At 36.6% G+C, this 27,700-nt stretch overlaps 2 protein-coding genes across 8 annotated transcripts in view; one reads left to right on the top strand and one right to left on the bottom strand.

The window, feature by feature from the left end:
* Positions 1–19,558, bottom strand: part of LOC127833318 (disks large homolog 1-like) — a 187,099-nt gene extending 167,541 nt beyond the window's left edge. For all 4 annotated transcript variants that reach the window (XM_052358495.1, XM_052358497.1, XM_052358496.1 and 1 more), the window contains exon 1: positions 19,273–19,558. In XM_052358495.1, the coding sequence (XP_052214455.1) occupies positions 19,273–19,291 (19 nt within the window). In that variant the 5' untranslated portion in view covers positions 19,292–19,558. The remainder of the gene's footprint in view (positions 1–19,272) is intronic.
* Positions 19,559–19,849: 291 nt separating this feature from the next.
* Positions 19,850–27,700, top strand: part of LOC127834108 (probable ATP-dependent DNA helicase HFM1) — a 68,019-nt gene continuing 60,168 nt past the window's right edge. For 2 of the 4 annotated variants that reach the window (XR_008027815.1, XM_052359719.1), the window contains exons 1-6: positions 19,850–19,991; positions 23,062–23,135; positions 23,632–23,798; positions 24,392–24,438; positions 26,577–26,715; positions 27,491–27,605. Coding sequence is in view for 3 of the 4 variants with exons in the window: in XM_052359719.1 (XP_052215679.1) it covers positions 23,077–23,135; positions 23,632–23,798; positions 24,392–24,438; positions 26,577–26,715; positions 27,491–27,605 (527 nt within the window). In the remaining variant the exon portion in view is untranslated. Of the gene's footprint in view, positions 19,992–23,047; positions 23,136–23,631; positions 23,799–24,391; positions 24,439–26,576; positions 26,716–27,490; positions 27,606–27,700 lie in introns of all 4 variants that reach the window. The other 2 variants (XM_052359720.1, XM_052359721.1) reach the window with 2 other exon arrangements.

Genomic DNA, 27,700 nt, shown 5'->3' with positions numbered 1-27,700 from the left:
GTCAATAGTAGTGATCATCTAAACGCTTTATTTACGTTTCCGACTTTACGTACTGTCCGAATTTAAGAACACATACATGTGCATATACATGTAATATCTACATGTAGTATATGATTTTCTTTTGTATATTTACAATTAAAATGCGTGAATGACTTTTGCAGACAGGTGTTTATTTACGCTGGCTGCGTAGCATGGCTGTGATCACGTGTTAACGAGGGAAAGTGCAATCGCGGCAAGTAGCGCGTATGCCCCCCTCAAAGCCCCCCCCCCAAATGTCACCCATCGGGAAAAGTGAACACCGCGAACAGGCGTTTTTGTTTAAGTACATGGTGACTGTACTGTATGTAACATAAATAGGCGTTTTGTTCATTATCCCCACGCTTTTTGAAAAAAAGGTGGGGATATTGTGGTTATCTCCGCCGTCCGTCCGTCTGTCTGTCCGTCCTGGCCACTATCTCCTCCTACACTAAAAGCACTAGAACCTTGAAACTTACACACATGGTAGCTATGAGCATATGTGCGACCCTGCACTATTTGGAATTTTGATCTGACCCCTGGGTCAAAAGTTATAGCGGTTGGGGTGGGGCCGCGTCAGAAATTATCACTCATTTTTTTTAGGTTATTTTACATTTACTTCTTTATTTCTACACCGATTCACTTCAAATTGATACTGGACCTCTCTTATGACAATACGGTCAATCTCAACCATGCATGGCCCCATTCCCAACCCTGGGGCGCCCCGCCCACATAGGCCACACCCACCAAAAATTTCCATTTACTATAATTTTTTCATTTCTACACGGATTCACTTCTAATTGATACTGAACTTTTGTTATGACATTAGGGTCAATCTCAACTATGCATGGCCCCAATCCCAACCCTGGGGCGCCCGCCCACATAGGCCACACCCACCAAAAAATTCCATTTACTATAATTTTTTCATTTCTACACGGATTCACTTCAAATTGATACTGAACTTCTCTTATGACATTAGGGTCAATCTCAACTATGCATGGCCCCATAACCAACCCTGGGGCCCCGCCCACATAGACCACACCCACCCAAAATTGCCTTTACTATAATTTCTTCATTTCTACACCGATTCACTTCAAATTGATATTGAACTTCTCTTATGACAATACAGTCAATCTCAACTATGCATGGCCCCATTACCAACCCTGGGGCGCCCCGCCCACATAGACCACACCCACCCAAAATTGCCTTTTACTATAATTTCTTCATTTCTACACAGATTCACTTCAAATTGATACTGAACCTCTCTTATGACAATACGGTCAATCTCAACTATGCATGGCACAATTACCAACCCTGGGGCGCCCTGCCCACATATGTCACACCCACCCAAAATTGCCTTTTACTATAACTTCTTCATTTCTACACCAATTCACTTCTAATTGATGATGAACTTCTCTTATGACAATACGGTCAATCTCAGCTATGCATGGCCCCATTACCAACCCTGGGGCACACCTAGGTCAAACATTCGGCGTGGGGATACGCGTCGGCCTCTGCCGCGCCATTTCTAGTTGCTATTTGAGATATCCTTGAAATTCTCTTGTATTAAAATTCGCACTCAATTCACCATTATGCGGTAATATGTTGACACTTTTCCAGTAATTATAGCAGGGACCACCCTACGGGCGACTAGAGCGATAATTTCGCTCTAACGCCCGTGATATCGCCCTACGAGCCCAGAAAAACGAAACTGGAAAAGCGAAAATCAAGCCGCCCGCAGACTAGCAAGTTTATTGTTTGTTGTTTATCTAACAGTTACACCATTTAACCCCCCGCACTGATCGTTAATTGACTGTGACAAAGCAGTCCCTTAATAGTGGTTGCTATAACAACACACTCGTGCCTCTTCGCGCGTGCCGTAAGTTGTCTAATGATAACGTTATAATTGATTGACCATCCGATAATTGCAGGTTTTTGGCAGATGGCAAGGTTAAAGAAGGTCGGCAAAAATAATTAAAGAAAAACAAAATTAATCAAAGATCTATTAATTATATGTAGATCCACTATTAAGTCCAGCGAGTTTTGTCAGTTTATTAATCCACTGATAATTACGTGTATTAAACACCCATCTAATATAAACTGGAATCACAGTTCATTTTTTTATACTAACAAGTCATAATACTACACATAAACATTGAGAAAACACATTTCCTTGATTAGATATAAATTATCCAAGTAGAATTAAATTGCTACGTCATGACTTTCGACATTGCAAATGGCGGACAAATTGAAACATTCAACCCGCGTTCAAATAAAAGCTGGCGAATCAAATTACAAGTAATGGTGATTCAATAATCGAGAAAGCATTAACTGGATTTAACAAACATTTGATAAGGTTTGTTAAACCAGATAACAACACGGAAAATTTGGATTATTAAAGTTAAACAGGTAAGGCATTCTTAAGTGTACGTATTTCGGACATGTATAGAATTCGGATAAACAGTAATAGATATACTAGATGTTCTATGCATTAAGATTGTGTTTTGTTACAAAAGCAGTTATATTACTCATATGGATGATGATAACATAATGAAGATAAATATGTGATGAAAAGGTGCTGCCGGTACATATCTTAAATTACTTAAATGTGTTAAATGACTTAAATGTGTTATGATGAATTAGATTTCAATGAGAATTTATTGTTTTTTTACAAATTAACATAGTATAATGATAGAAATAATAAAAGTGGTGAAATGAACATGTTTTGTTTTTGGTATTGTTAGCACAAATGTCTCCCTGATTTCCCAAACTTCTCCCTGTTTCAGAAAAAAGGAGAAGTCACTTCTCCCTATTTTTAAGGCCTAGGGTAGTCCCTGTTATAGTTTGAAATATATACTGGCAATGTAGCCTGTTCTACCCTGTCTGATAAATATTGTTTAGGTTTAATTACAAGTGTAACGTTCATTAGGCTAAAAAAACAAGAGCACCGCATTACGGGTGCCAAGCTCGGCTGCAAAAGCTTGTCAGAATTTTTTTTTTATAGAGGTCACAGTGACCTTGACCTTTGACCTAGTGACCCAAAAATGGGTGTGGCGTGTAGAACTCATCAAGGTGCATCTACATATGAAGTTTCAAAGTTGAAGGTGGAAGCCCTTGATTTTAGAGCCAATGTTAAGGTTTTAGCACGACGCTAACGGACGACACGACACGCTGGCCATGACAATAGCTTGGGTTTTCTCAGAAAACAGCCTCGCTAAAAATAAGTCCGTTTCGGGTTGCCCGACCGTGTCTCCCGAATCGGCGCTGACTCTCAACATTTTATTGGGGTCGCCCAAAAAAAACAAGCATATATATAGCAAACAAAGCATATATATACATGTATTTCTTATTAAAAACTTTAGTAGCCTTCCATTTTAGTACCCCCCCCCCCCTCCCCCCCAAAAAAGTAAAAAATAAATAAAATAAAATACCTACCTACTGACCCTGTTTTTTCCCCCATGGAGACCAGAAACAGACCTATTTTTTATTTTGGCCTTACAGCCAGTTTCGCTAAAAAATGACACGACAATGTGATTTTTTACCAATGATTATTGTTGTAAAGTTGACTAGATTTTGGGGGGAAGTTGTCTTGGGGCGAGTTGTCTTGGAGCAAGTTGGCTTTGAGGGGAGTTGTCTGGTTTGGGCAAACCATTTTGGGCAACATAAATCAATGATGCCATTAACATGCAGTGATGACTTAATATTAACTGGCTGAAAAGTTAGTTCTTCTTGAATGCTCTGAGCTTTTATAAGTACATACATACAGCTTCGCTGGGTTCTTCCTCGTAACCCATTTTTTAATGTCAAAAATTTTTGTCTCACGTATGTCTATAAAATTGAGTTTAATCAACCTAATACATTGATACAAACACAAAACCCGTTATAACCGATATCAATTTGCGAGTGAATTGTGGAGAAATACTCAAAACAAAAACTTAATACAAAAACCGTTATCAAACCGAAAGCCGAAGTTTTGAATTGACGATTCGATCTATCTTACGGATGTTCCGGAGATAGTCCGTATATTACGATTGGTAGATTAGACACGAGATCTATCTCGCCGAGGATTCCGGAGAAGGTCTATAGCGTATTTTCGATTTCGGAATTACTCTGCATACTCGGCTTTGTCCATTGCAAAAACATATACATTTAAAAGAACCGTTGACGTGTTTGAAACTTTGGATTAATATCAATATTATGGGAGCTTTACATATCATGTAAGTTGTTTTTATTTGCGCATTATATATATATTTACAATCTTTTTGTGTTTATTTATGCATATTAGTTAATGTGGCTAATATTTCGGATTAAACTGCCGCCCGAATTCTGGGCGGGGGATTTGACATGGCAAATGCTGTAAGCAGTTTCAACTCCCAGCGACCCGGAGGGTCAATACAGTACACTCCACGCGTTTTCCCCAATTTCCCTCCATACTCCGCGGGTTTCGACCTGGAGGGAGATTAAGAAAATCCCGCTATACGCGGCGTTTGCATGATTTTGGACGCGGCGGTTAACGATCGGCAAAACTGATAAACCGACGCGGCGGCCCTCGGCGTTGGCAACGCGGGGGAAACTCCGCGTTTTACGAGATAACGATCAATTTAATTTTGTTTGACTTCCTGATTTTCAAATAAAATTACATTTATTACAAGTACATACATGTACATGTAGTATAATATTTACAATTAAAAAAACAAACAAGATAGATCGATCCCGACGTGGTTGTAGAAGTAGTTGTGGTTGTATAGAAAACTTGTTGATTTACGACACACAAAACGTCGTCTTTTAACTAATACTTACCAATTAAAACAAGAGTTCCGCGGTCGGAGATGACCGCATTGAAGCCGGATTTTTGATTTAAATGACAGGAAAGTACCTTTCGTGTTTTTGTCAATGCAATACTTAAATTACTGAAATATTGTTCAAAGGTCAAAATGAAATGTAAGTACTTTTCAAGGCATGAGCAAACCTTGTGTTATGTTTTGAATGCATGCATATACATGAACAACAATAACATTTAAGGTCACAAATATGAACTTTAACATTTTTACCTACCAAAGTTATAAGAACTTTAACATTTTTACATTCAAGGTCACAGTGACCTTGACCTTAGAATGAATGACCTTGAAATGACCAGTGGTCATCTAAGTGTGCTTGCAAACCTTCATGTCAAGTTTGAAGACTCTATGTCCAAGCATACCAAAGTTATAACAATTTTAACATTTTAACATTTAAGGTCACAGTGACCTTGACCTTCAAATGAATGACATTGAAATGACCAGTGGTCATCTTCTAGTACTGGCCAATCTTTATTTCAAGTTTGAAGACTCTAGGTACAAGCATACCAAAGTTATAACATGAAATAAGAACTTTAACATTTTTACATTCAAGGTCACAGTGACCTTGACCTTCAAATGAATGACCTTGAAATGTCCAGTGGTTACTTACTAGTTCTGGCCAACCTTCATGTCAAGTTTCAAGACTCTAGGTCCAAGCATACCAAAGTTATAACAACTTTAACATTTTTACATTCAAGGTCACAGTGACCTTGACCTTCAAATGAATGACCTTGAAATGTCCAGTGGTTACTTACTAGTTCTGGCCAACCTTCATGTCAAGTTTCAAGACTCTAGGTCCAAGCATACCAAAGTTATAACAACTTTAACATTTTTATATTGAAGGTCACAGTGACCTTCACCTTCAAATGAATGACCTTGAAATGACCAGTGGTCATCTGTTAATCCTGGCCAACCTTCATGTCAAGTTTGAAGACTCTAGGTCCAAGCATACCAAAGTTATACCATGAAATAAGAACTTTAACATTTTTACATTCAAGGTCACAGTGACCTTGACCTTCAAATGAATGACCTTGAAATGACCAGTGGTTACTAACTAGTTATGGCCAACCTTCATGTCAAGTTTCAAGACTCTAGGTCCAAGCATACCAAAGTTATAACAACTTTAACATTTTTTATATTGAAGGTCACAGTGACCTTGACCTTCAAATGAATGACCTTGAAATGACCAGTGGTCATCTGTTAATCCTGGCCAACCTTCATGTCAAGTTTGAAGACTCTAGGTCCAAGCATACCAAAGTTATACCATGAAATAAGAACTTTAACATTTTCGAGCACGCCGCCACCCCGCCCGCCCGCCCGGCAACATCAATCTATAAGCCGAGATTTTTTCGAAAAAAATCCGGCTAATAAACACAGTTTGCAACATTGTTTTTATTTTGATAATTTAATCCAAAGTTTTCATGTTAGCAGGTGATTTTCTATAATGAACATGTATACAAATGACCAAGGACCCTAAAAATCTCGCAAATCTGTGTGAATTGACAGTTTGACGTAATCAAAGAAAAGCCGCTTCCTGTCTAAAGGCATAACTTACTCAAGTAAACACGTTCAACGAATGCATAAGGAATGGTTTTAATTGTCGGAACACAGGGTCTTCCCCAGGCCATTTAAGCGCCCCTTGCCGGGGCGCTTGAATTTCGAAATCAGAGTCCCCGGGGCGCTTGGAATTTTCCGATCAGTGTATTCTTCAGTAAAAGAAAGTGGAGATTGTCCAAAAAAATCAAGGTTTCCCTATCAGTGTATCAATATTCCCTGTTTTAAAAGAGCACTCGGTACCTACTTTCACAAGTAATCGCCATAAACACCACATGGGGTAATGGATAATCCACTGATAAGAGAATAGCATGGCGCGCGTATCGATTATTCTAGCCACATTACACGGTCATTTAAATGCTGACAAGGATGTATCTGGTTACTTTCCAGTCGTCAAACTGTGAAGTTCATCGTCCAATCGGTTACAAGAATGCTTATGAGGGCGGGGTTAACTATCGACCATTATTTTTGATTGACGTCGGGCATGAAGTAAGAGTTTATCGCAGCTTGATTAGCAAGAAGTTGTACCATTTGAGTAATATAAAACCGGTAATTAGTACAGTACAGAACATTAAAGACGGTTTCGGGCATCATCATCACACCTTTTTACTGTAAACAAGTGTTACCTATGACTCATAATTAATACGAGAAATTAATTGCAAGTGGTAAACAATTAATTATTATAGCGAGTAAGTTGTGCAAATGACTCCCGGTTACAATTATGTGATAACAATTTATTTAATTCCAGTACATGTATATTTCAACATGTCCATTTATAGAACTGATTCACCTCGTTTTTCTGACATTTATTCGACACGTAATGCGCTTTAACAAATTTTCCTTGAATTAATTACGCACACTTGTAAATGTTTCGTCCGATAATCGATAGTTAGAAGACTGATGATGGCAACCGGCCGTGATCCTCGTGGACAACGTGAATTTCATGCATAATTCCGTCAAAACATTTATTCGACTCGTAAAGTGTTTAAACAAATTATCGTAGAATTTATAACGCAACGGTTAATATTTGTTGAAATCTCAAATGGGAATAATTAAATTTGTAATCCGAAACCCATTCCCGTAAGTCGATGTTAACGCGTTTTTAATCCGAAACACACTTCCGAATGTAAATGTTACCGCAACGTTAAATATTTTTGCTTCAAATTAGCAGTGCAAATTTATTTTGTGTCGAATCTTTTTCTCAATTAAAAAGAGCGCGAAAATTATGCAGCATGTACAACGTCGCGTCTATTGCATACAAATGGCGTGTATTGAGCGTTTTAACAAGCACACAACAGGTCAGGGGATTGACGCATATTCAGAGGCAATATTTCATCAAATCTATAAATAGTCACTCAAAACTGGCAAGGTTTGTGTTAAAGAAATAACTGAAAGCTTTTATCGTTAATATTTACCAGAAAGAGATTGATAAAAACGGAATAAACGGGATTATCGGGTAATAAATAAAAACTTGAAAAATAGTAAGTATACAGTAATAGAGTCGGGTTGAAACGGATGTATTGGGGAATCGTTCGAGTCGGGATTTTACTATCTGTGCGGAAAAGTTTTAAAACAATTAAACAATATAAAAAATATATATTTTTAAATGACTGGGGGATTTTTTTGAAGAGTCATAGCGCACCAAATGACGTCTTTTGACGCTGTTTTTCTTTGAGCTATAACGCACCACAGAACGTGAATTGACACGTTAAATTAAAAAAAATCAACGACGGGAGGGGACACCCCTCCCGAACCCACCCCCTATCGGCCCCGGGGCGCCTGAAAAAAATCCTGGGGAAGGCACTGGAACAAAGTCTATTCTCTGCTCGCTAATGCATTGATTTTCTCTTTGTTTGTAGGTTATTCCATTGATTGCTAAAAGGTGGTAACTATTGAGTTGATAATTGCATTTAATATCAGGGCTTCCCCTGGCTCAAAAATTTCTTTAGCCAACATTTTAGCCAATTGGATTTTTTTGTAGCCAAATTTTAGAAACTGTAGCCAAAGTTTTAGCCAAGCATTTGGGACCGCCTCGTGAAAGTCTAGGGGTGTAAGAACACAAATAACTACAATATAAAGCTTAAATATATTTATTACTATAATCATCCTTTTAAAATATTGTACATAACAGAATATCAGTTTATAAGTTATAACAAAAAACATTTATAGATATGCATACATCTAGATATACATACATCAATGTAATAATCATACTTTTATTCTACATAACAGAATATCAGTTTATACATACATCATAAGCACATGGTCAGTTCACATTGTTTACAAAATAAGCACATTTTCATTATATTAAAGATATTCATTCTTGAGCACATATTTCAATCTTTGCCAAACATAACAGTTGATCAAGACTAAAGATGCTTTATTTTCAAAGCCTCTCACTTCATATTGTTAAACAGTAATATTTGGTCATTTGGATATGATATACATCAGCTTTGACAGCTTCTGTTGTTAAAACATTTTCTGTAAGTGGTGGATGATTTCTAGGCTCAAATAAATATATGTTTTTCACGCATATTTCTTGACAGAAAGGCCCAGATAATTGCCACCATCCATTCTAGTTGCCTGAAATATGATAAAACATAGTTTTACAAACTATCAACAACAAACCAACACATAAATGTCCGTATCTTTAAATGTCCGAATTTTTAACATATCCGAAGTATATTACAACGAGTGAATGGTATACTTTTTATTTCCGAAATTGTTGGTTTCTTAATCAAACTTTACCTTTCCCAAAATATTATAATAATGAAACTATTAAACAAAAATGCTCTGAAATTACTGTTGAAACAAGATTTCATGTGTTTTTGTGAAGAAATAGTTTTTTGTTAAATGCTTTTGCCAGGCCCGTGGTATTGACATAATGTTCGATAACACCTTTTGTTTTCACACCAGCGAGCGTTCTATACATAGATGGTGACGTCACTGCCAGTACACAATGCACCAGCAAGTTTCCTTTGTTTCGATGACCGGTTCTGACCGGTGTTGCTGCAGACTGCGTATCAAATTTTTTGGTTAATAACACGATGATGTATTGACGCACAGTCGACGGTTTAAAGAGTTTTCTATTTGGGATGGTACTTGACAGGCAAAAAACGTTTCGCCGAGCATTTTCGCCAACCAAGAATTTTATTCGCCGAATTTTAAAAACGTTTCGCCGAGCATTTTCGCCAACTGAGAATTTTATTCGCCGAATTTGCGAAAATTTCGCCAACGGCGAATTTGGCGAACGACAGCGGAAGCCCTGAATATTCACAGTTGTATTCTTGTTGCGTCGACATTCTAAACAATGTTTACCAGTAATTATGGACCAAATCGGCAGAGTGACATTCACACATGTTAATCCCTTTTGTCAAAACACCGAATACAGCAGTCTACACAATAGGTCAGTAGACAAGCTTTGCGTGTTTTCATAACGTCAAACACTTAAAATCCAGTTCCGCCCAGATGTCTTCTGTAATCAGTTTACAGTACAATTAGTGTTAAAATAATTACTCTACTAAAATACCGTAACGATAAAGATTCGGCGTGTTCGATTTGAAATTATTTTAGAGGAAATATCAACTTATTCGCGATATAATTTCATTAATAAATACCAAAGAAACTTTTAACCGAAATCAACAATGTTCTCTGCGCTACAAAGTTTGTATAAAAAAAATCAATACACGCACGCTTTGCAGGAGTATACATTGTACCTTGACCTTGTACATTGCAGCATAATTTTCGCGCGCTTTTGTCGGGAAATATACATGACTGTATATTGGAAGCATTTGTAAACGTCGTGTTAACAATTAAAAATCGTAGTGTGTTTCGGATTACTAATTATTATTCTCATTTGGAAATTTTACGGAACATTTATTCTTGTGTCGTATGTGTTATGATTTAAATATTAATTTGTCAAATGTATTATATTAGACTAATTCATATTGTAGACGTACCTGTGAAATTAAAAACATAATTTTTATACGTATTAATTTTCTATACAATTATCTTTTTATACATGTACTACAGTATTTAAACAATTTATTATAACAATGTTTTTATTTTTTGGCATGCCCAGTAGCACACTGCTAACGCGGCGTTGCGCGGCGATCACTGATAAGAACGGAAGGTGTCTGCATTTACCGACTAGCCTAAAGTAATACACGCCGCGGGAATTAGCGAACGCGGCGTAACGCCGAGCGTTTTATCGAGTTCACCTCGCTCTTCCAACGCCGCGTGAACACTCGCTAGCAGAAAAAACCCGCGGAGGGAGCGCGTTTTATGGGGAAAACGCGTGGAGTGTACTGTAGCTGGGAGTTGGATTATTGCACAGGAGTTTGAAATTCTATCCATAAAGCTTATCTAATGGCTAAAAAAAAAAAAAACCCTATATAGTATAAAGACTACAGGAATGAAACGCAGCAGACCCCGGACCCGCCCATTTTCCAGTAAACAAGGGAAATTACTGGATTACAGGAAAACCGTATAATTGTATCGTTGCTAAGCGCCCAATACCTAACACCTAACGCAACACCTAATAATCCTTTTTATCCTATATATTTTCTTAGTATCGGGAGCTACCGCTCCCAAACCCCCGCTTTGTCGATAGTGGTAAACAACTGCGTACCTGGAGAGTGCAATCTAGCCTAAAAAACAACAACAACACGCAATGGATCCGACGATGAGCGGAAAGTGTTGAATAATTGTGAATTAAGAGGAAGGTAGTTCACGGTAAGCAGTGTTCGTAGTTTCTTTCACCGGCCTTTTGATTATTATACCATGGGTCGATGTAGGGTACCCTGTTTTTCCAGTAATTTCCCTTGTTTACTGGAAATGGGCGGGTCTGGGGTTAGTTGCAATAATTCAACTATCAGCTTCAGGGCTTTCCTTTGACCCGAGCTCCCGGGTTTTGACGCTTGAAAATTACAGAAGACCCCTTTTTGACTCTTGAGAAAATTACGTCATGCGTCACATTTGACCCGGGGGGAATATACCGACTTGCGTCAAAGAGATCAAAAGTTGTTAAAACTAAGCGATAATTGGCTCGGGGCGGAGTATCTCATTTTGTACACGCTAATCGTTAACGCCCGTTTCCAATCATCGAAGCACAAGTCCACCCAGTAGGCGGAGTTTGGTTAATTTAGAAATCTAGTATTGACCAATTAAAACACTGCTGGTTCGATGACGCGTGTATTAACTTTTCATTATTTATCATAGCGTTTGTTATCAGCTGTTTGCGGAAAAGACGTGTATTAAACCCACCTAGTTGCAATAATCCAACTCCCAGCTATTGACCCTCTGAGCTGTACGTATGTACTCATAAAAGCTCAGAGCATTTAAGAAGAACTATAAACCCACCAAAACAGAATGGACTCATCCGCGTCAGTTTTAATAATATTCAATATAAAATAATAACATCCATATCCACAGAACACCGTAAAGCATATTTTGAGATATTTCCAGAGTATGTCAGAATGTATTTCCAAAGCTGAATGCACCCATCACTGTTTTACTTCATGATTGCTCAGTTCAAAGGCGCGCGAAAGTTATGCTGGCATATGTATACTCTCTACAACGTCAAATTACACGCTTTGCATCAAAGTTGCTAAAAATAACTATAGAACCGATATAACTGACCTTGTGGCAAAGTGACAAATTTTGCATGAGCTAATTGATTACAAAATACATGTAGGCGTATTATTGACCGTTTGAGAAGGCATAGAAAATGGCGTGTTTGTCGCACGTCTTCAGTGAAGATGGCACATGAAATAATTAAAGGGCGTCGGAATTTTTGATGGGATTGAATACGGAGGCACCTTTATCGGCGAGTAGAAATAATTTCCTTTTATAGTTTACCGATTTATATAGGCTATTGTGTTTAGGTACCACTAGTATGTTGTTGTTTTTTTGTAATAGCCAGCGGAAATTTTTTTTTTTTTCACATTTTGTATTTCATTCTTAATTTAATAGCCCAGCGAAACGGTCAAACAAAGTTATAGGACAAAGTGTAATTGCGCTTGTGCATTCGGAAAATGTCGCAGAGAAACCTTTTCAAATTCGGAATCGGTAGTAACTCTGAAACTTTGAGATGTTGTGTAGGACATATGACACATTGCTCTCTGAGATGTTGTGTAAGACATGATATGACATATTACTCTTTGAGATGTTGTTTAGAACATATGACATATTACTCTGCTGTATACATGAAGTTAATGTTGTATTAGAATACATGTTTTGTATTTATGATTCATTGAAATATTGTGTTTAAATGCATAGTGTTGTAGTGACAGTAATATGTAAGAAATAAATGTTAACATACATGTATCTTTTAATTTGTTGCTTTTTATATATTATATCTCAGTAATTTGCTTAAATTGCAAAAAATCATTGACTCTCCTGCATTATTATAAGGACTCTTAGAAGTTTGATTTTGACTCTTGAAAATATGGTCTCAAGAGTCCTTGACTCTTGATATTTGAGGTCTAAGGAAAGCCCTGAGCTTTATAACCCAATGGGTTGCTGATAGTTGCAATTCGCTCTCTCTTGGCCATGGGTGCAAAATGTTTTCAACAATGCAAGGGTTAAGGAACACTGAAACTGCAAGAACTTATTCAAGTTTACCTATCTAAACCACAAACTCATCCAAATGGTACCATTAAAGCAAGAAATAATTGATTTTATTGACTTAGGTTTTGTTTTGTACCCTGTATCCGCCATATAGGAAAATTGACCCAATATTGGTTAGGTCGCAGTACACCAATATTTTGCACGTCGGGTTATGTGCTCCAGCCTATAGTCGATAACAATGTGGTATTCGATACAGAATACACTGTTTCAAATTTAAACATAAACATGTCAGCGAGAAAAGTGTGTTGAAACATCGTCGTGTTTTTATAGGGTGCATGCAAAGGATGACATATGTAGGTTGCCATTCAGGTAAAATTAACATGTTTATGAAGCTTATTCATTATTTTCCTCAATCTGTCTCGAACGACGTCTGTTTAGTGAAGCGCACGGATTCGCTGCGCTGAACTGCACCCATCATACATGCCAGAATTTTTTAGGTCTAAAGCGGGACATTCCATAAATAATTGTCGGGACATTTGACCAAAAAGCAGGACACCTAAAACGATCTATCATTCCACATTTACTGTAGTCAGTATAGTACTAACAAAAATCTTGATACTTTTATTCAAGACATAAAACATCTGATATGAAGCATAAAATCTAAAACATAACAATAACAGTTTTATTAAATAGGACAATAGCAAACAACGAAGATAATATTCATCTTTTTAGAGTACAAAATCTGGAACATTATGACAACAATACTCATTATATTACTTTCAATGGCAAACATTAACGCAGGGGAGGCTATCCAGTACACTGAAAGTACGGGTTACCGTAAACTTTCTTGTCAATTGTCGCGGCTTAATTGAAGAAGGGTCAAACTGTCATGCATAGCACCACGTTGTTTTTAGCTTAATTGGAGTAGGGTCAAACTGTCATGCATAGCACCTCGTTGTTTTTATTACAATTACACCCAATTACACTAGACAGGATGGGTATCACTTATTGGACTGTTTGTTGCGATTTTGGTATATTGCACATTCGGATTATCCCGCTATTTTGGAACTAAACATTGAATGTTAAAGACTCATTAATGACGTAGAATTAATATTACAAAACAATTGTTTTGTAAACCGTTTCAAACAAAGACAAAAACAAACACATTTTCAACATTTATTTCATTATAATACAACTATCGATAGCAATAAGCGACCACTATCTTGAAGACCACCATGTAAATGCCTGATAAAATCAATAATTCTATCTATCTATCTATCTATCTATCTATCTATATATACTGCCAAGCGCCCTTTAGAGCATTTTAGGCAGAGGGACATTATCGAGTCCGTTTCCTGGGAAGAACCAGTACTAGGTGTCTATGGAGGAGATAATGAGAATGCTCCCCGAGTGGGGAGCGAACCCACGAACTCCCGATCACTAGGCGGACACCTCATCCACTACACCACCGCGATCTTAATTTGCCGATAAATCGCTGATAAGGTGTCATAAACAACACTGGTACACACAAGAAGTAGAATCGGATTGTTAATTGGGGGCAATAAAGGGATTAGCGGTGGTAAGTGTTAGCGAAACAGAGCTTGAATACAGGCTTTTTCCGCCCTATGCCACGGGTCCGAAATTCTGCCCCATTCCCAATGCAAATCTGGTTGTTTTTTTCCCAATTAAAAAAGAAAATTCCCAATTCAAAAAAAAAAAAAAAAATTTTTTTTTTTTTTCCCTTCAAATATATATGTTGACCTGATCCGGTGTAGAAAATAGAAAGTATTGCATAATTAAATTATCTGTTGCCTTGAATTTGTTTATAAACTGTAAAATATGTTAATGATTATTTAAGACTTTCCTTATTTTCCTCAAAATCCCGCGCTTCGCGCTATTTTTTTCACCTCAAAAAAGGCCAAGCCTTTTCCCCAAATTCAGATTAAAAAACCTGCACTTAAAACTTCAAACATGTTCATAATATTTTGTAAAATTTTAATAATAAGTTATCCAAAAAGTGATTATTTACCAGTTAACGGCTTCTTTGAAATATAAGAAACACTATTTACATGCGATAATTTTTCCCAAATGAGCCAATTTTGCGATTATTTTTTTTCTCAAAATGGGGGTTTTCACGGCGCGAAATTCCCAAACTTCCAGTGTGGCGTTTTCCTAAAATGGAGCGGAAAAAGCATAGAATAGCGAATTTTATTGGGAACCTATAGACCTTACATCGTTTTTTTACGTATGTCGGGACAAATCGTCTCATATCGGGACGCCGGGACAAAGGGCCCAAAAGCGGGACTGTCCCGTCGAGATCGGGACATCCGGCATGTATGGCACCCATGTTCATGAAGGGGTGCATATGGACTGCCAGAGCCGCCATAGCAAAAATTATCAAAGGCTCTGGGAGTCAGTTTATATGGACTAGGTCCGGGGTCTGCTGCGTTTCATTCCTGTAGTCTTTATACTATACATGTATAGGTTGTTTTTTTATATTTAGCAGGGCTTTCCTTTGACCCGAGCTCCCGGGTTTTGACGCTTGAAAATTACAGAAGACCCCTTTTTGACTCTTGAGAAAATTACGTCATGCGTCACATTTGACCCGGGGGAATATACCGACTTGCGTCAACGAGATCAAAAGTTGTTAAGACTAAGCGATAATTGGCTCGGGGCGGAGTATCTCATTTTTAGTACACGCATATCGTTAACGCCCGTTTCCAATCATCGAAGCACAAGTCCACCCAGTAGGCGGAGTTTGGTTAATTAAGAAATCTAGTATTGACCAATTAAAACACTGCTGGTTCGATGACGCGTGTATTAACTTTCCATTATTTATCATAGCGTTTGTTATCAGCTGTTTGCGGAAAAGACGTGTATTAAACCCACCTAGTTGCAATAATCCAACTCCCAGCTATTGACCCTCTGAGCTGTACGTATATATTCATAAAAGCTCAGAGCATTTAAGAAGAACTATAAACCCACCAAAACAGAATGGACTCATCCGCGTCCGTTTTAATAATAATCAATATAAAATAATAACATCCATATCCACAGAACACCGTAAAGCATATTTTGAGATATTTCCAGAGTATGGCAGAATGTATTTCCAAAGCTGAATGCACCCACCACTGTTTTACTTCATGATTGCTCAGTTCAAAGACGCGCGAAAGTTATGCTGGCATATGTACTGTCTACAACGTCAAATTACACGCTTTGCCTCAAAGTTGCTAAAAATAACTATAGAACTGATATAACTGACCTTGTGGCAAAGTGACAATTTTTGCATGAGCTAATTGATTACAAAATACATGTAGGCGTAATAATTGACCGTTTGAGAAGGCATAGAAAACGGCGTGTTTGTCGCACGTCTTCAGTGAAGATGGCACATGAAATGATTAAAGGGCGTCGGAATTTTTGATGGGATTAAATACGGAGGCAGGGGTTCCACTGGCCCAAAAAATGTTGTCGCCACTTTTTCGCGGCCCGAAACTGTCAGTTATTCCGACCTTATTAATTATGACAATCGTCTAAGAAACCTTACAACATCAATGTCATTGACTATATTATTACTTTTAAAAGTATGTTAATACATAAATAATAATAAGTAACTTCATAAGTCTTAATAAGCTTTATTTATACATAAAAACATTTGTTTGCACATGATAAATAATCACATATAACCAAACTTATCTAATAATGTTAACATCAATGGAACAGTATGCTGCATACATTTTTTATAAAAATTTATTTAAACATACAATCACACAAATGTACATCATCTGGAAGGGAAAAAACTCAAACACCAGTAAATAAAGCCTCTCAATTTAATTGTTAAACAGTTACATTTCAGAAAATAAAACATCTAAATTTAATTGTTTAACAGTTACATTTGGTCATTTGGATAATATGATGCACATAAACTGAAAGGGAAAAAAATGATACACATCTGAACTACAAACATCTCAATTTAAATTAACACCGCCTTATATATCGTTATAATCATTGATCTTTGTGCCAGTTTGTCCTAAGTGTTACATAATTGAGTGTTCTTTATCATAAAAGAACCGTTAATCCGAAAATAACCCCCATAAAACTTGACAATAGCAGTTAAAACACCGACTGTAACACTTTCACGCTTCTGTGATTTCAGTGCACTCTACACTGTAGGTCGCTTACATCGTCGTAATTCAATATTTACAACTGACAAACGCTGGCCGCTTATGCTCGGTCGCGTGCTTTTCGACTCGCAGTACATTTTCGGATAGGATTTTACCGATTTTTTTAAATTCGCCACTTTAAAAAATTTGGAGCCACTTAAAAGAAATTTGCGCCATTTGGCGCCAATGGCGATCGACAGCGGAACCCCTGGGAGGCACCTTTATCGGCGAGTAGAAATAATTTCCTTTTATCATACATGCCATAAATTTTCAGAACAATTCCGGGACATTGAGTTAAATTGTCCGGGACTTTTGCCGATTTTCCGGGACATGTATAAAATGTAGCGATATTTATAGACATATGCATTTTTGGTACGTTTTTTTTGTTTCGCATCGTTAATTGCAAAAGTTCGAAAGCCTATCCGACATACACTTAATCTATCAACGTCAAATTAAACATTACAACTTCCGTTACTAGATACAAGCCACGTTTTTTCAGTGTAAGCGTTCTAAACATAGATGGTGACGTCACTGCGTTATTGTTATTAAGACCGGTGTGTAACGCGTAGTTGTTGATACGCATTTATTCATTTATAACATTTATATAATAAAAAAATACAACAATACAGTACCGTTAGATCGTCAACTCAAATCAATTCACAATACATACAACGTTTTTATATGCTTCCTTTTTACTAAACTTCTTTGTCGGTTAAACGTGCAAACATAAACTGCTTTTAATTTTTTACTTTGCCCTTACGCAGCGGGAAATAATGACGTAGTAGATTAAAGTCAATTAACAACCACATTAAACAATGCCGCCTTTTCGCTTTGACCGCGAACGTGAGACAATCGATATGATAACATGACCCCTGTTAATTGATCAATTTTGACACGTAGCGTAGTCTGTCTATTTGGGTAGGCATTGTCATGGAGACGCTGCAGATATACACAGATTCGAGGTGCAGTTAAGCCTAAGATAAGCTACATGTATATATGGATTTTGTAAATTCCGGGACATTTGAAAGATTTCCGGGACAGCGGGACAAGTTCTTCATTTCCGGGACTGTCCCGGACAATCCGGGACTATGGCATGTATGCCTTTTATAGTTTACCGATTTATATAGGCTATTAAGTTTAGGTACCACCCGTATGTTGTTGTTTTTTTTGTGATAGCCAGCGGAAATAGGTTTTTTTCACATTTTGTATTTCATTCTTAATTTAATAGCCACGCAAAACGGTCAAACAAAGTTATTGGATAAAGTGTAATTGTGCAAAGTGTAATTGTGCTTGTGCATTCAGAAAATGTCGCAGAGAAACCTTTTCGAATTCGGAATCTGTAGTAACTCTGAAAGTGTGTGTAAGATGCCAACGACAAAGCGTACTTTAGATCTAAATGACAGTGCTCCTAACAACCCCAAACGTGCAAAGAAGTACATATGACATATTACTCTGCTGTATACATGAAGTTAATGTTGTATTAGAATACATGTTTTGTATTTATTAATCATTGAAATTTTGTGTTTAAATGCATAGTGTTGTAGTGACAGTAAAATGTAAGAAATAAATGTTAATATACATGTATCTTTTAATTTGTTGCTTTTTATATATTATATCTCAGTAATTTGCTTAAATTGCAAAAAATCATTGACTCTCCTGCGTTTTTATTAGGACTCTCAGAAGTTTGATTTTGACTCTTGAAAATATGGTCCCAAGAGTCCTTGACTCTTGAGATTTGAGGTCTAAGGAAAGCCCTGTTCAGCCATTAGATTAGCTTTACGGATAGAATTTCAAACTCCTGTGATTATTGCAACTAACTGAAAAGTATGATAAATATAACAATATTACCCAAAAATATTGAAAATGAACAACAAAATTATCTTCCTGCACATATACATTCCTACATCATTTTGTTTAGACAACAATGACCTGTTCTTAAATAAAATTACATAAACAAAGTTTGGGTGTGAACTATTATGGGTACAAATTTGTAGAACATTTATTTTTAAACCAAAACAATCAAGACTTCCCATTGGATTTTGACAATAACGTTTTGATATAAAGTAATCGATTAATTTTTGCAAACAAAAGTTCATCACATGCAGTCTTGTTTATCGTTAACAATAAGCGCTTACCCTGCTTTCGAACAGGCATTCTTGAAATTCTTCTAAAATCCTAATTTGAACAGAGTGCACACCCACTCGCTTGTGCGAAACAGGCCCGAGTTTTACTTCGCAAGATTCGTGATCGATGTGTACTAATGCAATTAGCCTGACACAAATCAAATAATTACTCTTCAGTCTGATGGCATATATTACATGAATGCGTCATATAAACATTGCATTCCGAAAATTAAATATCAATATGGCGTTTTTGTTGCAAATTAGTCGGATCGCCTCGGCGCTAGTTTTGATTACTTGCCCCTACTCAACGAGGGGCGAATCGGGATTCAGACAAGCCGGTTATCAAAGTGGAATTGCAGTTGGGTTAAGACCTTGCATGTTCACCGGTAAGCCATATAATTTTAAATATGTAGCCCGCTTTCATTGTTATGCCATACCCCTAGAAAGTATGTCTAAACCTTTGTATATCCCTTTTTATTTGTCAATGTTGTAGTAAATACCGAAACACCAGTCTAGTTGGGTTTCTTTCTTTTATGCTATTTTTGTCGTTTGGTTCGAATGTTCTTTTGTGCTAATTAAATATCTTAACGTTGGGTCGGGAACCAGACTCAATATTTTAAGAAATGCAGACGACGTTATTTAGATTCTAATTTATTTTTATAATCGAACACCGATTACATACACACGTCACAAAACACATAAGAAATTTACTTTATATCAAGCCATTCAAGGTAATATTCAAATTATTTCTTTCTTGGAAAAAAAAGTTAACTAATTTCCCTCTGTCTCTGACAAACTTTGTCAAACTTAGTTCTGGCTACCATAACTTTAAATGTCGCTTTTAATGATTTTTGACTGGCGCGACTTTATACAGGTCTGGCAATACTATATAAACTGTACGCTGAAGTTTCTTTAGCTATGTCAAACTCAAACAGTCCAATCCAGACTCCATCATCCATGAACCTCAGAAGGACTATCAGACACACTGTCAGATTAAGCTCGATGGCAACCAAATGTTTGTTAGACATTTATACTTTTAGGCTGTACGACAGGATTAGCAGAGTCTGCAAAGCAGATAATGTGGTTATTTCAGGCACAACAAAAAAAACTGCATCCACTCAACACCTTGACTTCTTTAGTTGGAAGTATTGCAATGAAATAGTGTGCTTAACTTAAGACCACCTTAGGATTGCGTTTGAAGCCAGTCAGGTCAAGGTGACTGTAAATAAAAATATATCTGGTTTCCTCTTCATAGTGTGGATGGAAATATAATGTGCTGAATTGTTATGTGTAGGTGGCTTATTTGCAAAACTAGCTTGGTCACAGTGGTGTAGTGGATATTGTGGCCGCCTTGCGATCAGGTTCGATCCCCACGTTCTTTAAATTTCCCAATAGACACCAAGTACTGGTTCTAGTCCCAGGAAACAGACTCAAGAGCTTTTCAAATAAGCCTTAGGCTTTCTATGCAATCAAGCTAAAGCCTAAAAAAAATAGGTTTAAACTAAAACTAGCTAGGATATTACATTCAGAGCTCATTAGGTGGTGTTGTGTGGGTATCAGCATCTGTGGTGAATCTAATTAACACTATGTTAGTGATGGAAAGCATCAGTATTGTTAGTTAGTTTTTTTTATCTGATTTTGGAGAAAAGGCCTGTCCTTTTTTAAAGAGAAAAAATTGCGCAAAACACCGGATTTGGGGGAAAATAAGGAAAGTCTTAAATAATCAATTTAACATATTTTACTGTTTTTAAAACAAATTCAAGGCAACAGATAATTTAATTATGCAATATTTTTTCTATTTTCTACACTGGATCAGGTTAACTTATATACTTAAAGGTTTAAAAAAAAAAAAAATTACGGGGGGAGGGGAGAAAATGAAATCTAGGGAAAAATTCACCTGCTGAGGGGAAAAAAATCAGAGGGGAAAGGGCCATTTTTCAGTGGGTAACAAAAAAAAAGAAAACAACTTGTTAGTGTTTGGTAAAACCTACATCCACTCTTCATAATTAGAACATTTCTGCTTCTTATCTTGTTTTATGTTATTCACAGTGTTCAGGGAAGGAAACTAACCTTATATGGCTGGTTGCCCAGACGGGCAACCAACTTTTGAAATTAGGTTGCCCAGCAAAAAACCTATGAGCCCAGAACTTTCCTAATACTTTGTATACATTTTTGTTGTACAATGTTAGGTCAGACAGATAGGTAATAAAATGACATAATTTTCATATTGTGTACATTGTTTTAACTAATTCATGACCTGACAATTTCGTTAAAGCTTACGATGTGATCATAAACCTCAAACGCGCACTTTTTACATGTACATTTTTAGATTAATGTTGACCCCTACTAGGCAAGACCACTGTAATTAACACAAAGCTTTCTTGTTAAGTAAGTACTTTTATTTGAAGGGTTGATACATGCTGTAATGCAATAATTTCAACTGCACCATATTTTGAGGCACTGAAAATAATTTTCACAGTCTGCCACAGACACATGATACCGGTACATAAATCAAAAGAAAATTTCACGAAAACACATTTGGTTACATAAGTCAATACATAAAAAGAAATGTTGCATTTCTACTAATAATTTACATAGGTTCGTTAAAGCTTAACAGGCGATTAAAGACCTCAGATTCATCCGAATCAGAATCTGACGAGTCGGTAGACACTAAGTCAAATTCAAGTTCACTGTCAGTTTCATTTTCTACTTCATCGATGTTGACCACATTGTATGTATGTATTTGCTCCTTGGACTTATTGTCCTTAAACATGGGTCACCTCATGCGAATTCCACTAGTGTTCCAGTTGTGAACCCCATCAATTGGGTCAAAGTGCTCTACATCTGGAGCCTCGAGTTTGATGCACAAGAGATTATTCAGTACTGGCTGGGTCATTCTTGTTCGTAGTCTCGTTTTTAATAGCTTTAATTGTGAAAACCCTCTCTCTGCTTCTGCACTGGAGGGTGATATGGATAAGATGAGGTAGATGACAGGTAAGATATTGGGGAACTTTTGTGCCATCACATCATTCACAGAGATCCAATCAGCCAGCTTGTTGCTGAAGTTAAACATAAATGATGCAATACATATTTCATAAATTAAAAATCTTTCTGGAAAAGTTTTTAAACCAGAATTTACTAAATTAATTAAGTAAAAACTACTGTCATTGCGCTAAATAGCTGTTGGCTAGCATTGAGTACCTTTGTTTTAATTCAAGTTTATTTCGAAGAAATTATTTATTAAATATTTATAAATAAATATAGAAGAAAATAAATAAATAATGCAGAACTATCATAAGTAATGTTTAATATTTTTTTGTTTCATTGCTAATTGCCTAGTCATCAGTGACATCAAGATTTAAGCTCAATGACACCAGGCTCAGAAACGCCTTGAATGAACTGCCACATATTGAAATTTATTACGACGCAGCCATTTCGAACAGAAAGTTGACAGCGTATTAAACATCGTAGTAGTAGTAGACCATTTCACGCAAGAGGGGTAAATGTTATTGAGAAATACCGCGCAATGTATCGATTGTTCAGAACGGCCTTTTTTAAAAGCTATTCGTCCGGACGGACTACCGGCTTTTGAGATTCATTCGCCCGACGTAAAAATTACTCGCCCCGGGCGAACGGGCAACCGTTAATTTCCATCCCTGGTGTTAAAAAAATCTCAATCGCTTTGAAATAAGCATCTTTATTATATAAAGTATAAAGTTATTATTTTCAAATTATTCATCATCTGTTTTCAAGTATTAATCATTCCTAATCATTGCATTGTCTCCAGAGTATTTATTGCAGAAGAAATGAACATCGATGGCAGGACTGATTGACTTCAGTCAAATCTTCACAGATGATGTCTGTCCAACACAGAGGTACATTGTCTTTTCTACCATTTTCTCATTATCAAATATAAAGGGATTCACACTTTAGATTAAAGTCAGAAACTGTCAGATATTTGACTATCTGAGACTGCCTAGTGAGATATTTGACTCTCTGTATAGTGTTTTTGTTTCTGTTTGCTGTTCTTAGTATTAAGACTGTCTGCTTTTAAAATTGAACAGGAAGACGCCAGTTTGAAGTCAAGGTCACAAGGTCTTGTAACATGAAAACCTTTTTCAACATAATATAAAGGCATTCCTTCTTTTCCTTCTTTAGCAAAGGCCTTCTAAAGGCCCCCTCCCTCAGTTGTGTCGATATTTCTTTTCTAAAAATGGAAGGGTAGGCCCTTTCTCAAATCAAGCAAAAGGCCTTGATTAAGGGAATGTTTAAACCTAGGATCATATATATTAATATGCTTGGTTCTTGTGATCAGGATTATCACTTGCATAATGACTTCTAAATCATTTCATTCTGTTTGTTTGTTTAAAGTTCTCATGGTGCGGCATTCAAAGCCAGGAACAAAGATGTACCAGAGGCCCCTGTCTTCAAGGACATTCCTGATCTTGATGTCATCTTTACTGGGGATGCAGGGCCAGCCAGAATGCAACTGTCACAGTGGTTGCCGAGTACTCAGATGTCACAGAGAAACAAACACAGTATTTCTATTTCTTCTTAAAGCTATGGTCTACTGAAATAATCCAGTACATGCTATCACTTCTTATAAAAGAAAACAACTTTTAATTTACCGGTAGTGGAAACTATTTCATTTGTAAGGAATATCTTTTAGAGTATTTCATTATTGTTTATGTGCCTCTCGCATTCTGATGTGTATGTAGATGAAATAAGAAAAAATATGGAAATAAAGGAAAGTGTCTTTTACATGTATACCAGTGCGACTTGTATTTTGGAAAAAATATGTTAATTTATGTACACTAAATGTGCGCTTTCTGTTATTACTTCAGAAATGTCACATGCTTTTGCATGTAGAGTAGATACTATCAATTTAATACTTATAAAATCTTCATTATTTGCTTGATATTATTTGGGTCTTAAAGATATCAAAATCAGCTCCAGCAAAGTTTGAGTTTTTGTGGGCTGTAAATTAATTTCATTTTTCAGCATTTCTTGTGCGGTAATCAGTCAGAAATTCTATTGACCTGCTATTATATTATGATGGGTTGTTTGAGGACATAATTGACATTATTTATTGACTCTTATCCAATTTATTGTATTGTTTTCTTGTTTGCAGCAAATGAAAGGAGCAGCAAAAAGCCGTCATATGTAGTTTCAGAAAGATATGTATAATATTGTTAGATTACAAACTTAATCAAGTATCACTTTCAACATATGTAATGTAAACATCACACAAGATTAAGTTTTGAACCATACCTTCATGGACATTATGTAAATTGTGACAGATATGTTGAGCTTTTAGCTCATTTTTTCACATGATGAGCTATTGTGATTGCCATTTTCTGTAATTCGTCATGGGTCTTGCATTGTCAACATTTACCTCATGAACACTAGAGGCTAAAGTTATTGCCAAATCTTAATGAAACTCGGTTACAAAATTTGTCTCAAGGATATATTGGCCGAGTTCAAAACTTGATAATTTGGGGTAAAAAAATGGCGATAGTGAATCCGTGTGAACACTCTCCAAGTCACTTTTTTACACAATCATCATCAATCTTGCTCAGAACATTTGTTCTTATGATATCTCAGGAAAGTTTGAAAATGGTTCTGGCCTGTTGAAAACCATGGTTGCCAGTGGACAGGGCACTATTCCTTATGAAGCTACAGTGAAACATTGTGAACTGTCTAGAAGTCACATTTTTGTATTGGAAGATTGAAGACTTTTATGTAAATGCTGAGAACATTTCTCTAATGATATCTTTGCCAATTTAATAAAAATGGTGCTTGCCTGTTAACAATTATGGAAACCAGGCAAGCCGCATCATGACAGTTTGCCTTGTGAGACTGGTATTGAACCTTGTGATTACTTTAGTTTACCAATATTCACCATGAAATTTGATAAGAAGCTGTGTTCTGAATGTAAGAATTCAACTTTGATGATATGAAGAAGCATTGATTAAATATTGTTACCACTGCCCACAGAGAACAGTTTAGTGCATTCTGATATCAGGTTAGCGCCTTAGAGCCTATGGCCCTCTTTTTGTCCCCTACCGGTTTCACCGGAGGGGACTTATGGTTTGCGCTCTGTGTGTCCGTCAGTCTGTGAGTCTGTCACACTTTTCTGGATCCTGCGATAACTTTAAAAGTTCTTAATATTTTTTCATGAAACTTGAAACATGGATAGATAGCAATAAGGACATTATGCACGTCATTTCATTTTGTTCCTACGTCAAAAATTCTGGTTGCTACGGCAACAAATATTAAAAAAAAAAATATATATATTTCTGACAATGGTGGAGCCGGTAGGGGACATATATTGCTTGGCAATAGTCTTGTTATGTAGCTGTTGTGGTGATGTATAAGAGACACCTATTGTGCCTTGCTATATAATCAAGCTTTTATAGTGATGCAGTAGACGGTCTGCCTTGGAGCCTGGGAGGCCCAGAGTTTGATCCCCACTAGGTGCCAGGATTTTTATACCCCAACAGAGTGGGGGACAATAATCGTTCTTAACCATAAAAAAATGATGTCTGTGTGTCCATACATATGTTCATCACAAAGCTTGAATTTTCAATTCTTCATAACTACTAGGTGGAACTTTCTCAAACTTTGAATGTTGAATGAATGACATTACTGTATTGTGTAGAAAATTGTAAAGCAAGGAATTTCAGAAGCATTTTTTTGGCAACAGTATGGCCCTCCGTCTGTTGTCCAACTAAGGAATATATGATCCCCAAACTTTGTGTGTTCAACTGTCTTAACTGCATGGCCTGAAACACTCAAACTTTCCGAATGACGTTAAGAAAGAATGACAAGTTTTGGCTGAATTAGTGCACTTTTTCTTTTTGTCCACTGAAGACTATATAGTGGATTTGTCTGTGTCTAATTATGTGTTGGGTGGGCATCACTCTGTGTGACACATTTCTGTTTGGGCTATACAGAACCTTATATGTCAAAGGAATCATTATAAGGCAAAGTAATAATAATTATAATAATTACACATACAAAATGAGCTGTGGTCTGGGAAAACTGGGCTTCATGTATGTGCAAAAAGTGTCAATCTAGATAAGCAGTCAACACAGGCCAACCAGGGACGACACTTTTCGCTTATATGTTATTTAAAGAAGGTATATGAAAATATATATAAAAATCCAGTTCAAGAGGAAAGTATTGTCCCTGATTTGCCTGTGTGGACTGCACAGGCATATCTGGGACAATATTTAACGCACATGCATTTAGCTCAGTATTCCTTGATTGCGGCTCATTTCATAAGAATAAGTGCCCATACTTGACACTTTACAGGTGACAGTGATGACATCTACCTGGGCTCCCAGTTTCCAGTGGTACACAAGATTGGGCCTTCTCAGATCCCACATAACGCGCGGGAAACTGTACACATTGCACCTTCATACGATGATTGGACTTCACAGCATTACAATGGTAATAATGCAGAAATGGGATATGATAAACTCACTGTAATAATGGCCTGAATATTGTTCTTTTTTTAAATAAAAAAGCATACTTTTGTTTTACTACTGGCATGGACTCATCAGCACTTTTAATTTGTTTGTGTGGTAAACATCTTATACAGCTTGTGGATTCACGTGTGTATAACTTTATTATCCCCCGCCATAGGCGGAGGGATATTGTTTTGGCAGTGTCCGTCTTTCCGTCCGTCTTTCCGTCCGTCCGGCACTTTTGTGTCCGGAGCCATATCTTGGAAGTGCTTTGGCGGATTTCATTGAAACTTGGTATGAGTATATATATGAATAAGAGGATGATGCACGCCAAATAGCATTGTACACCATATAATAATAACGGAGTTATGGCCCTTTGTATCTTGAAAAAATGCTTTTTTGAGTGTCAAATATAACACTTTTGTGTCCAGAAGCATATCGGGGAATATCAATTCAATGAATTTGCTTGTTTTTACAATGTTCATTTAGTTTGTTTATACTTTATTAGCTTTGGTTTTGTAATGCTGTTGTTTTTATAAAGCACATAAACAAGAAGTGCATTTACCAGTAAATTGTATTCCCTTTTTATCTAGATGTTCTCTCAGTTAATATATTATAAAATATCTAATTTTATAATACATACATGATCATGTATTTATAATAATTTATATGTGATTTTAATTTATTATTGCATGTCAATTACCATCATATTATTATCTTAGGTTTTATTTATGTGGAATGGAACAATGTATTTGCAGGATCTCTGAATGCTGGCTATTCATATCAGCATACATTTGGAAAACATTCTCTAACAAACCCAAGGCCCAAGAATGCCCACCAGAATCTGAACAAGCAACATCTGCATGACCAAGGGTAGTTGTGGCATAATGTTTTTTATTTTCTATGTTAAGGTTTGATGTAATTGATTTGGGATGTGGGTTTTCCTCTTGAACATTCATCTACACATA

The sequence above is a fragment of the Dreissena polymorpha genome, chromosome 6 (genome assembly GCF_020536995.1).
Source record: "Dreissena polymorpha isolate Duluth1 chromosome 6, UMN_Dpol_1.0, whole genome shotgun sequence".
Lineage (NCBI taxonomy): Eukaryota > Metazoa > Mollusca > Bivalvia > Myida > Dreissenidae > Dreissena > Dreissena polymorpha.
Note: the sequence above shows the minus strand (reverse complement) of the source record. Positions and strands in the feature narration are given on the sequence as shown.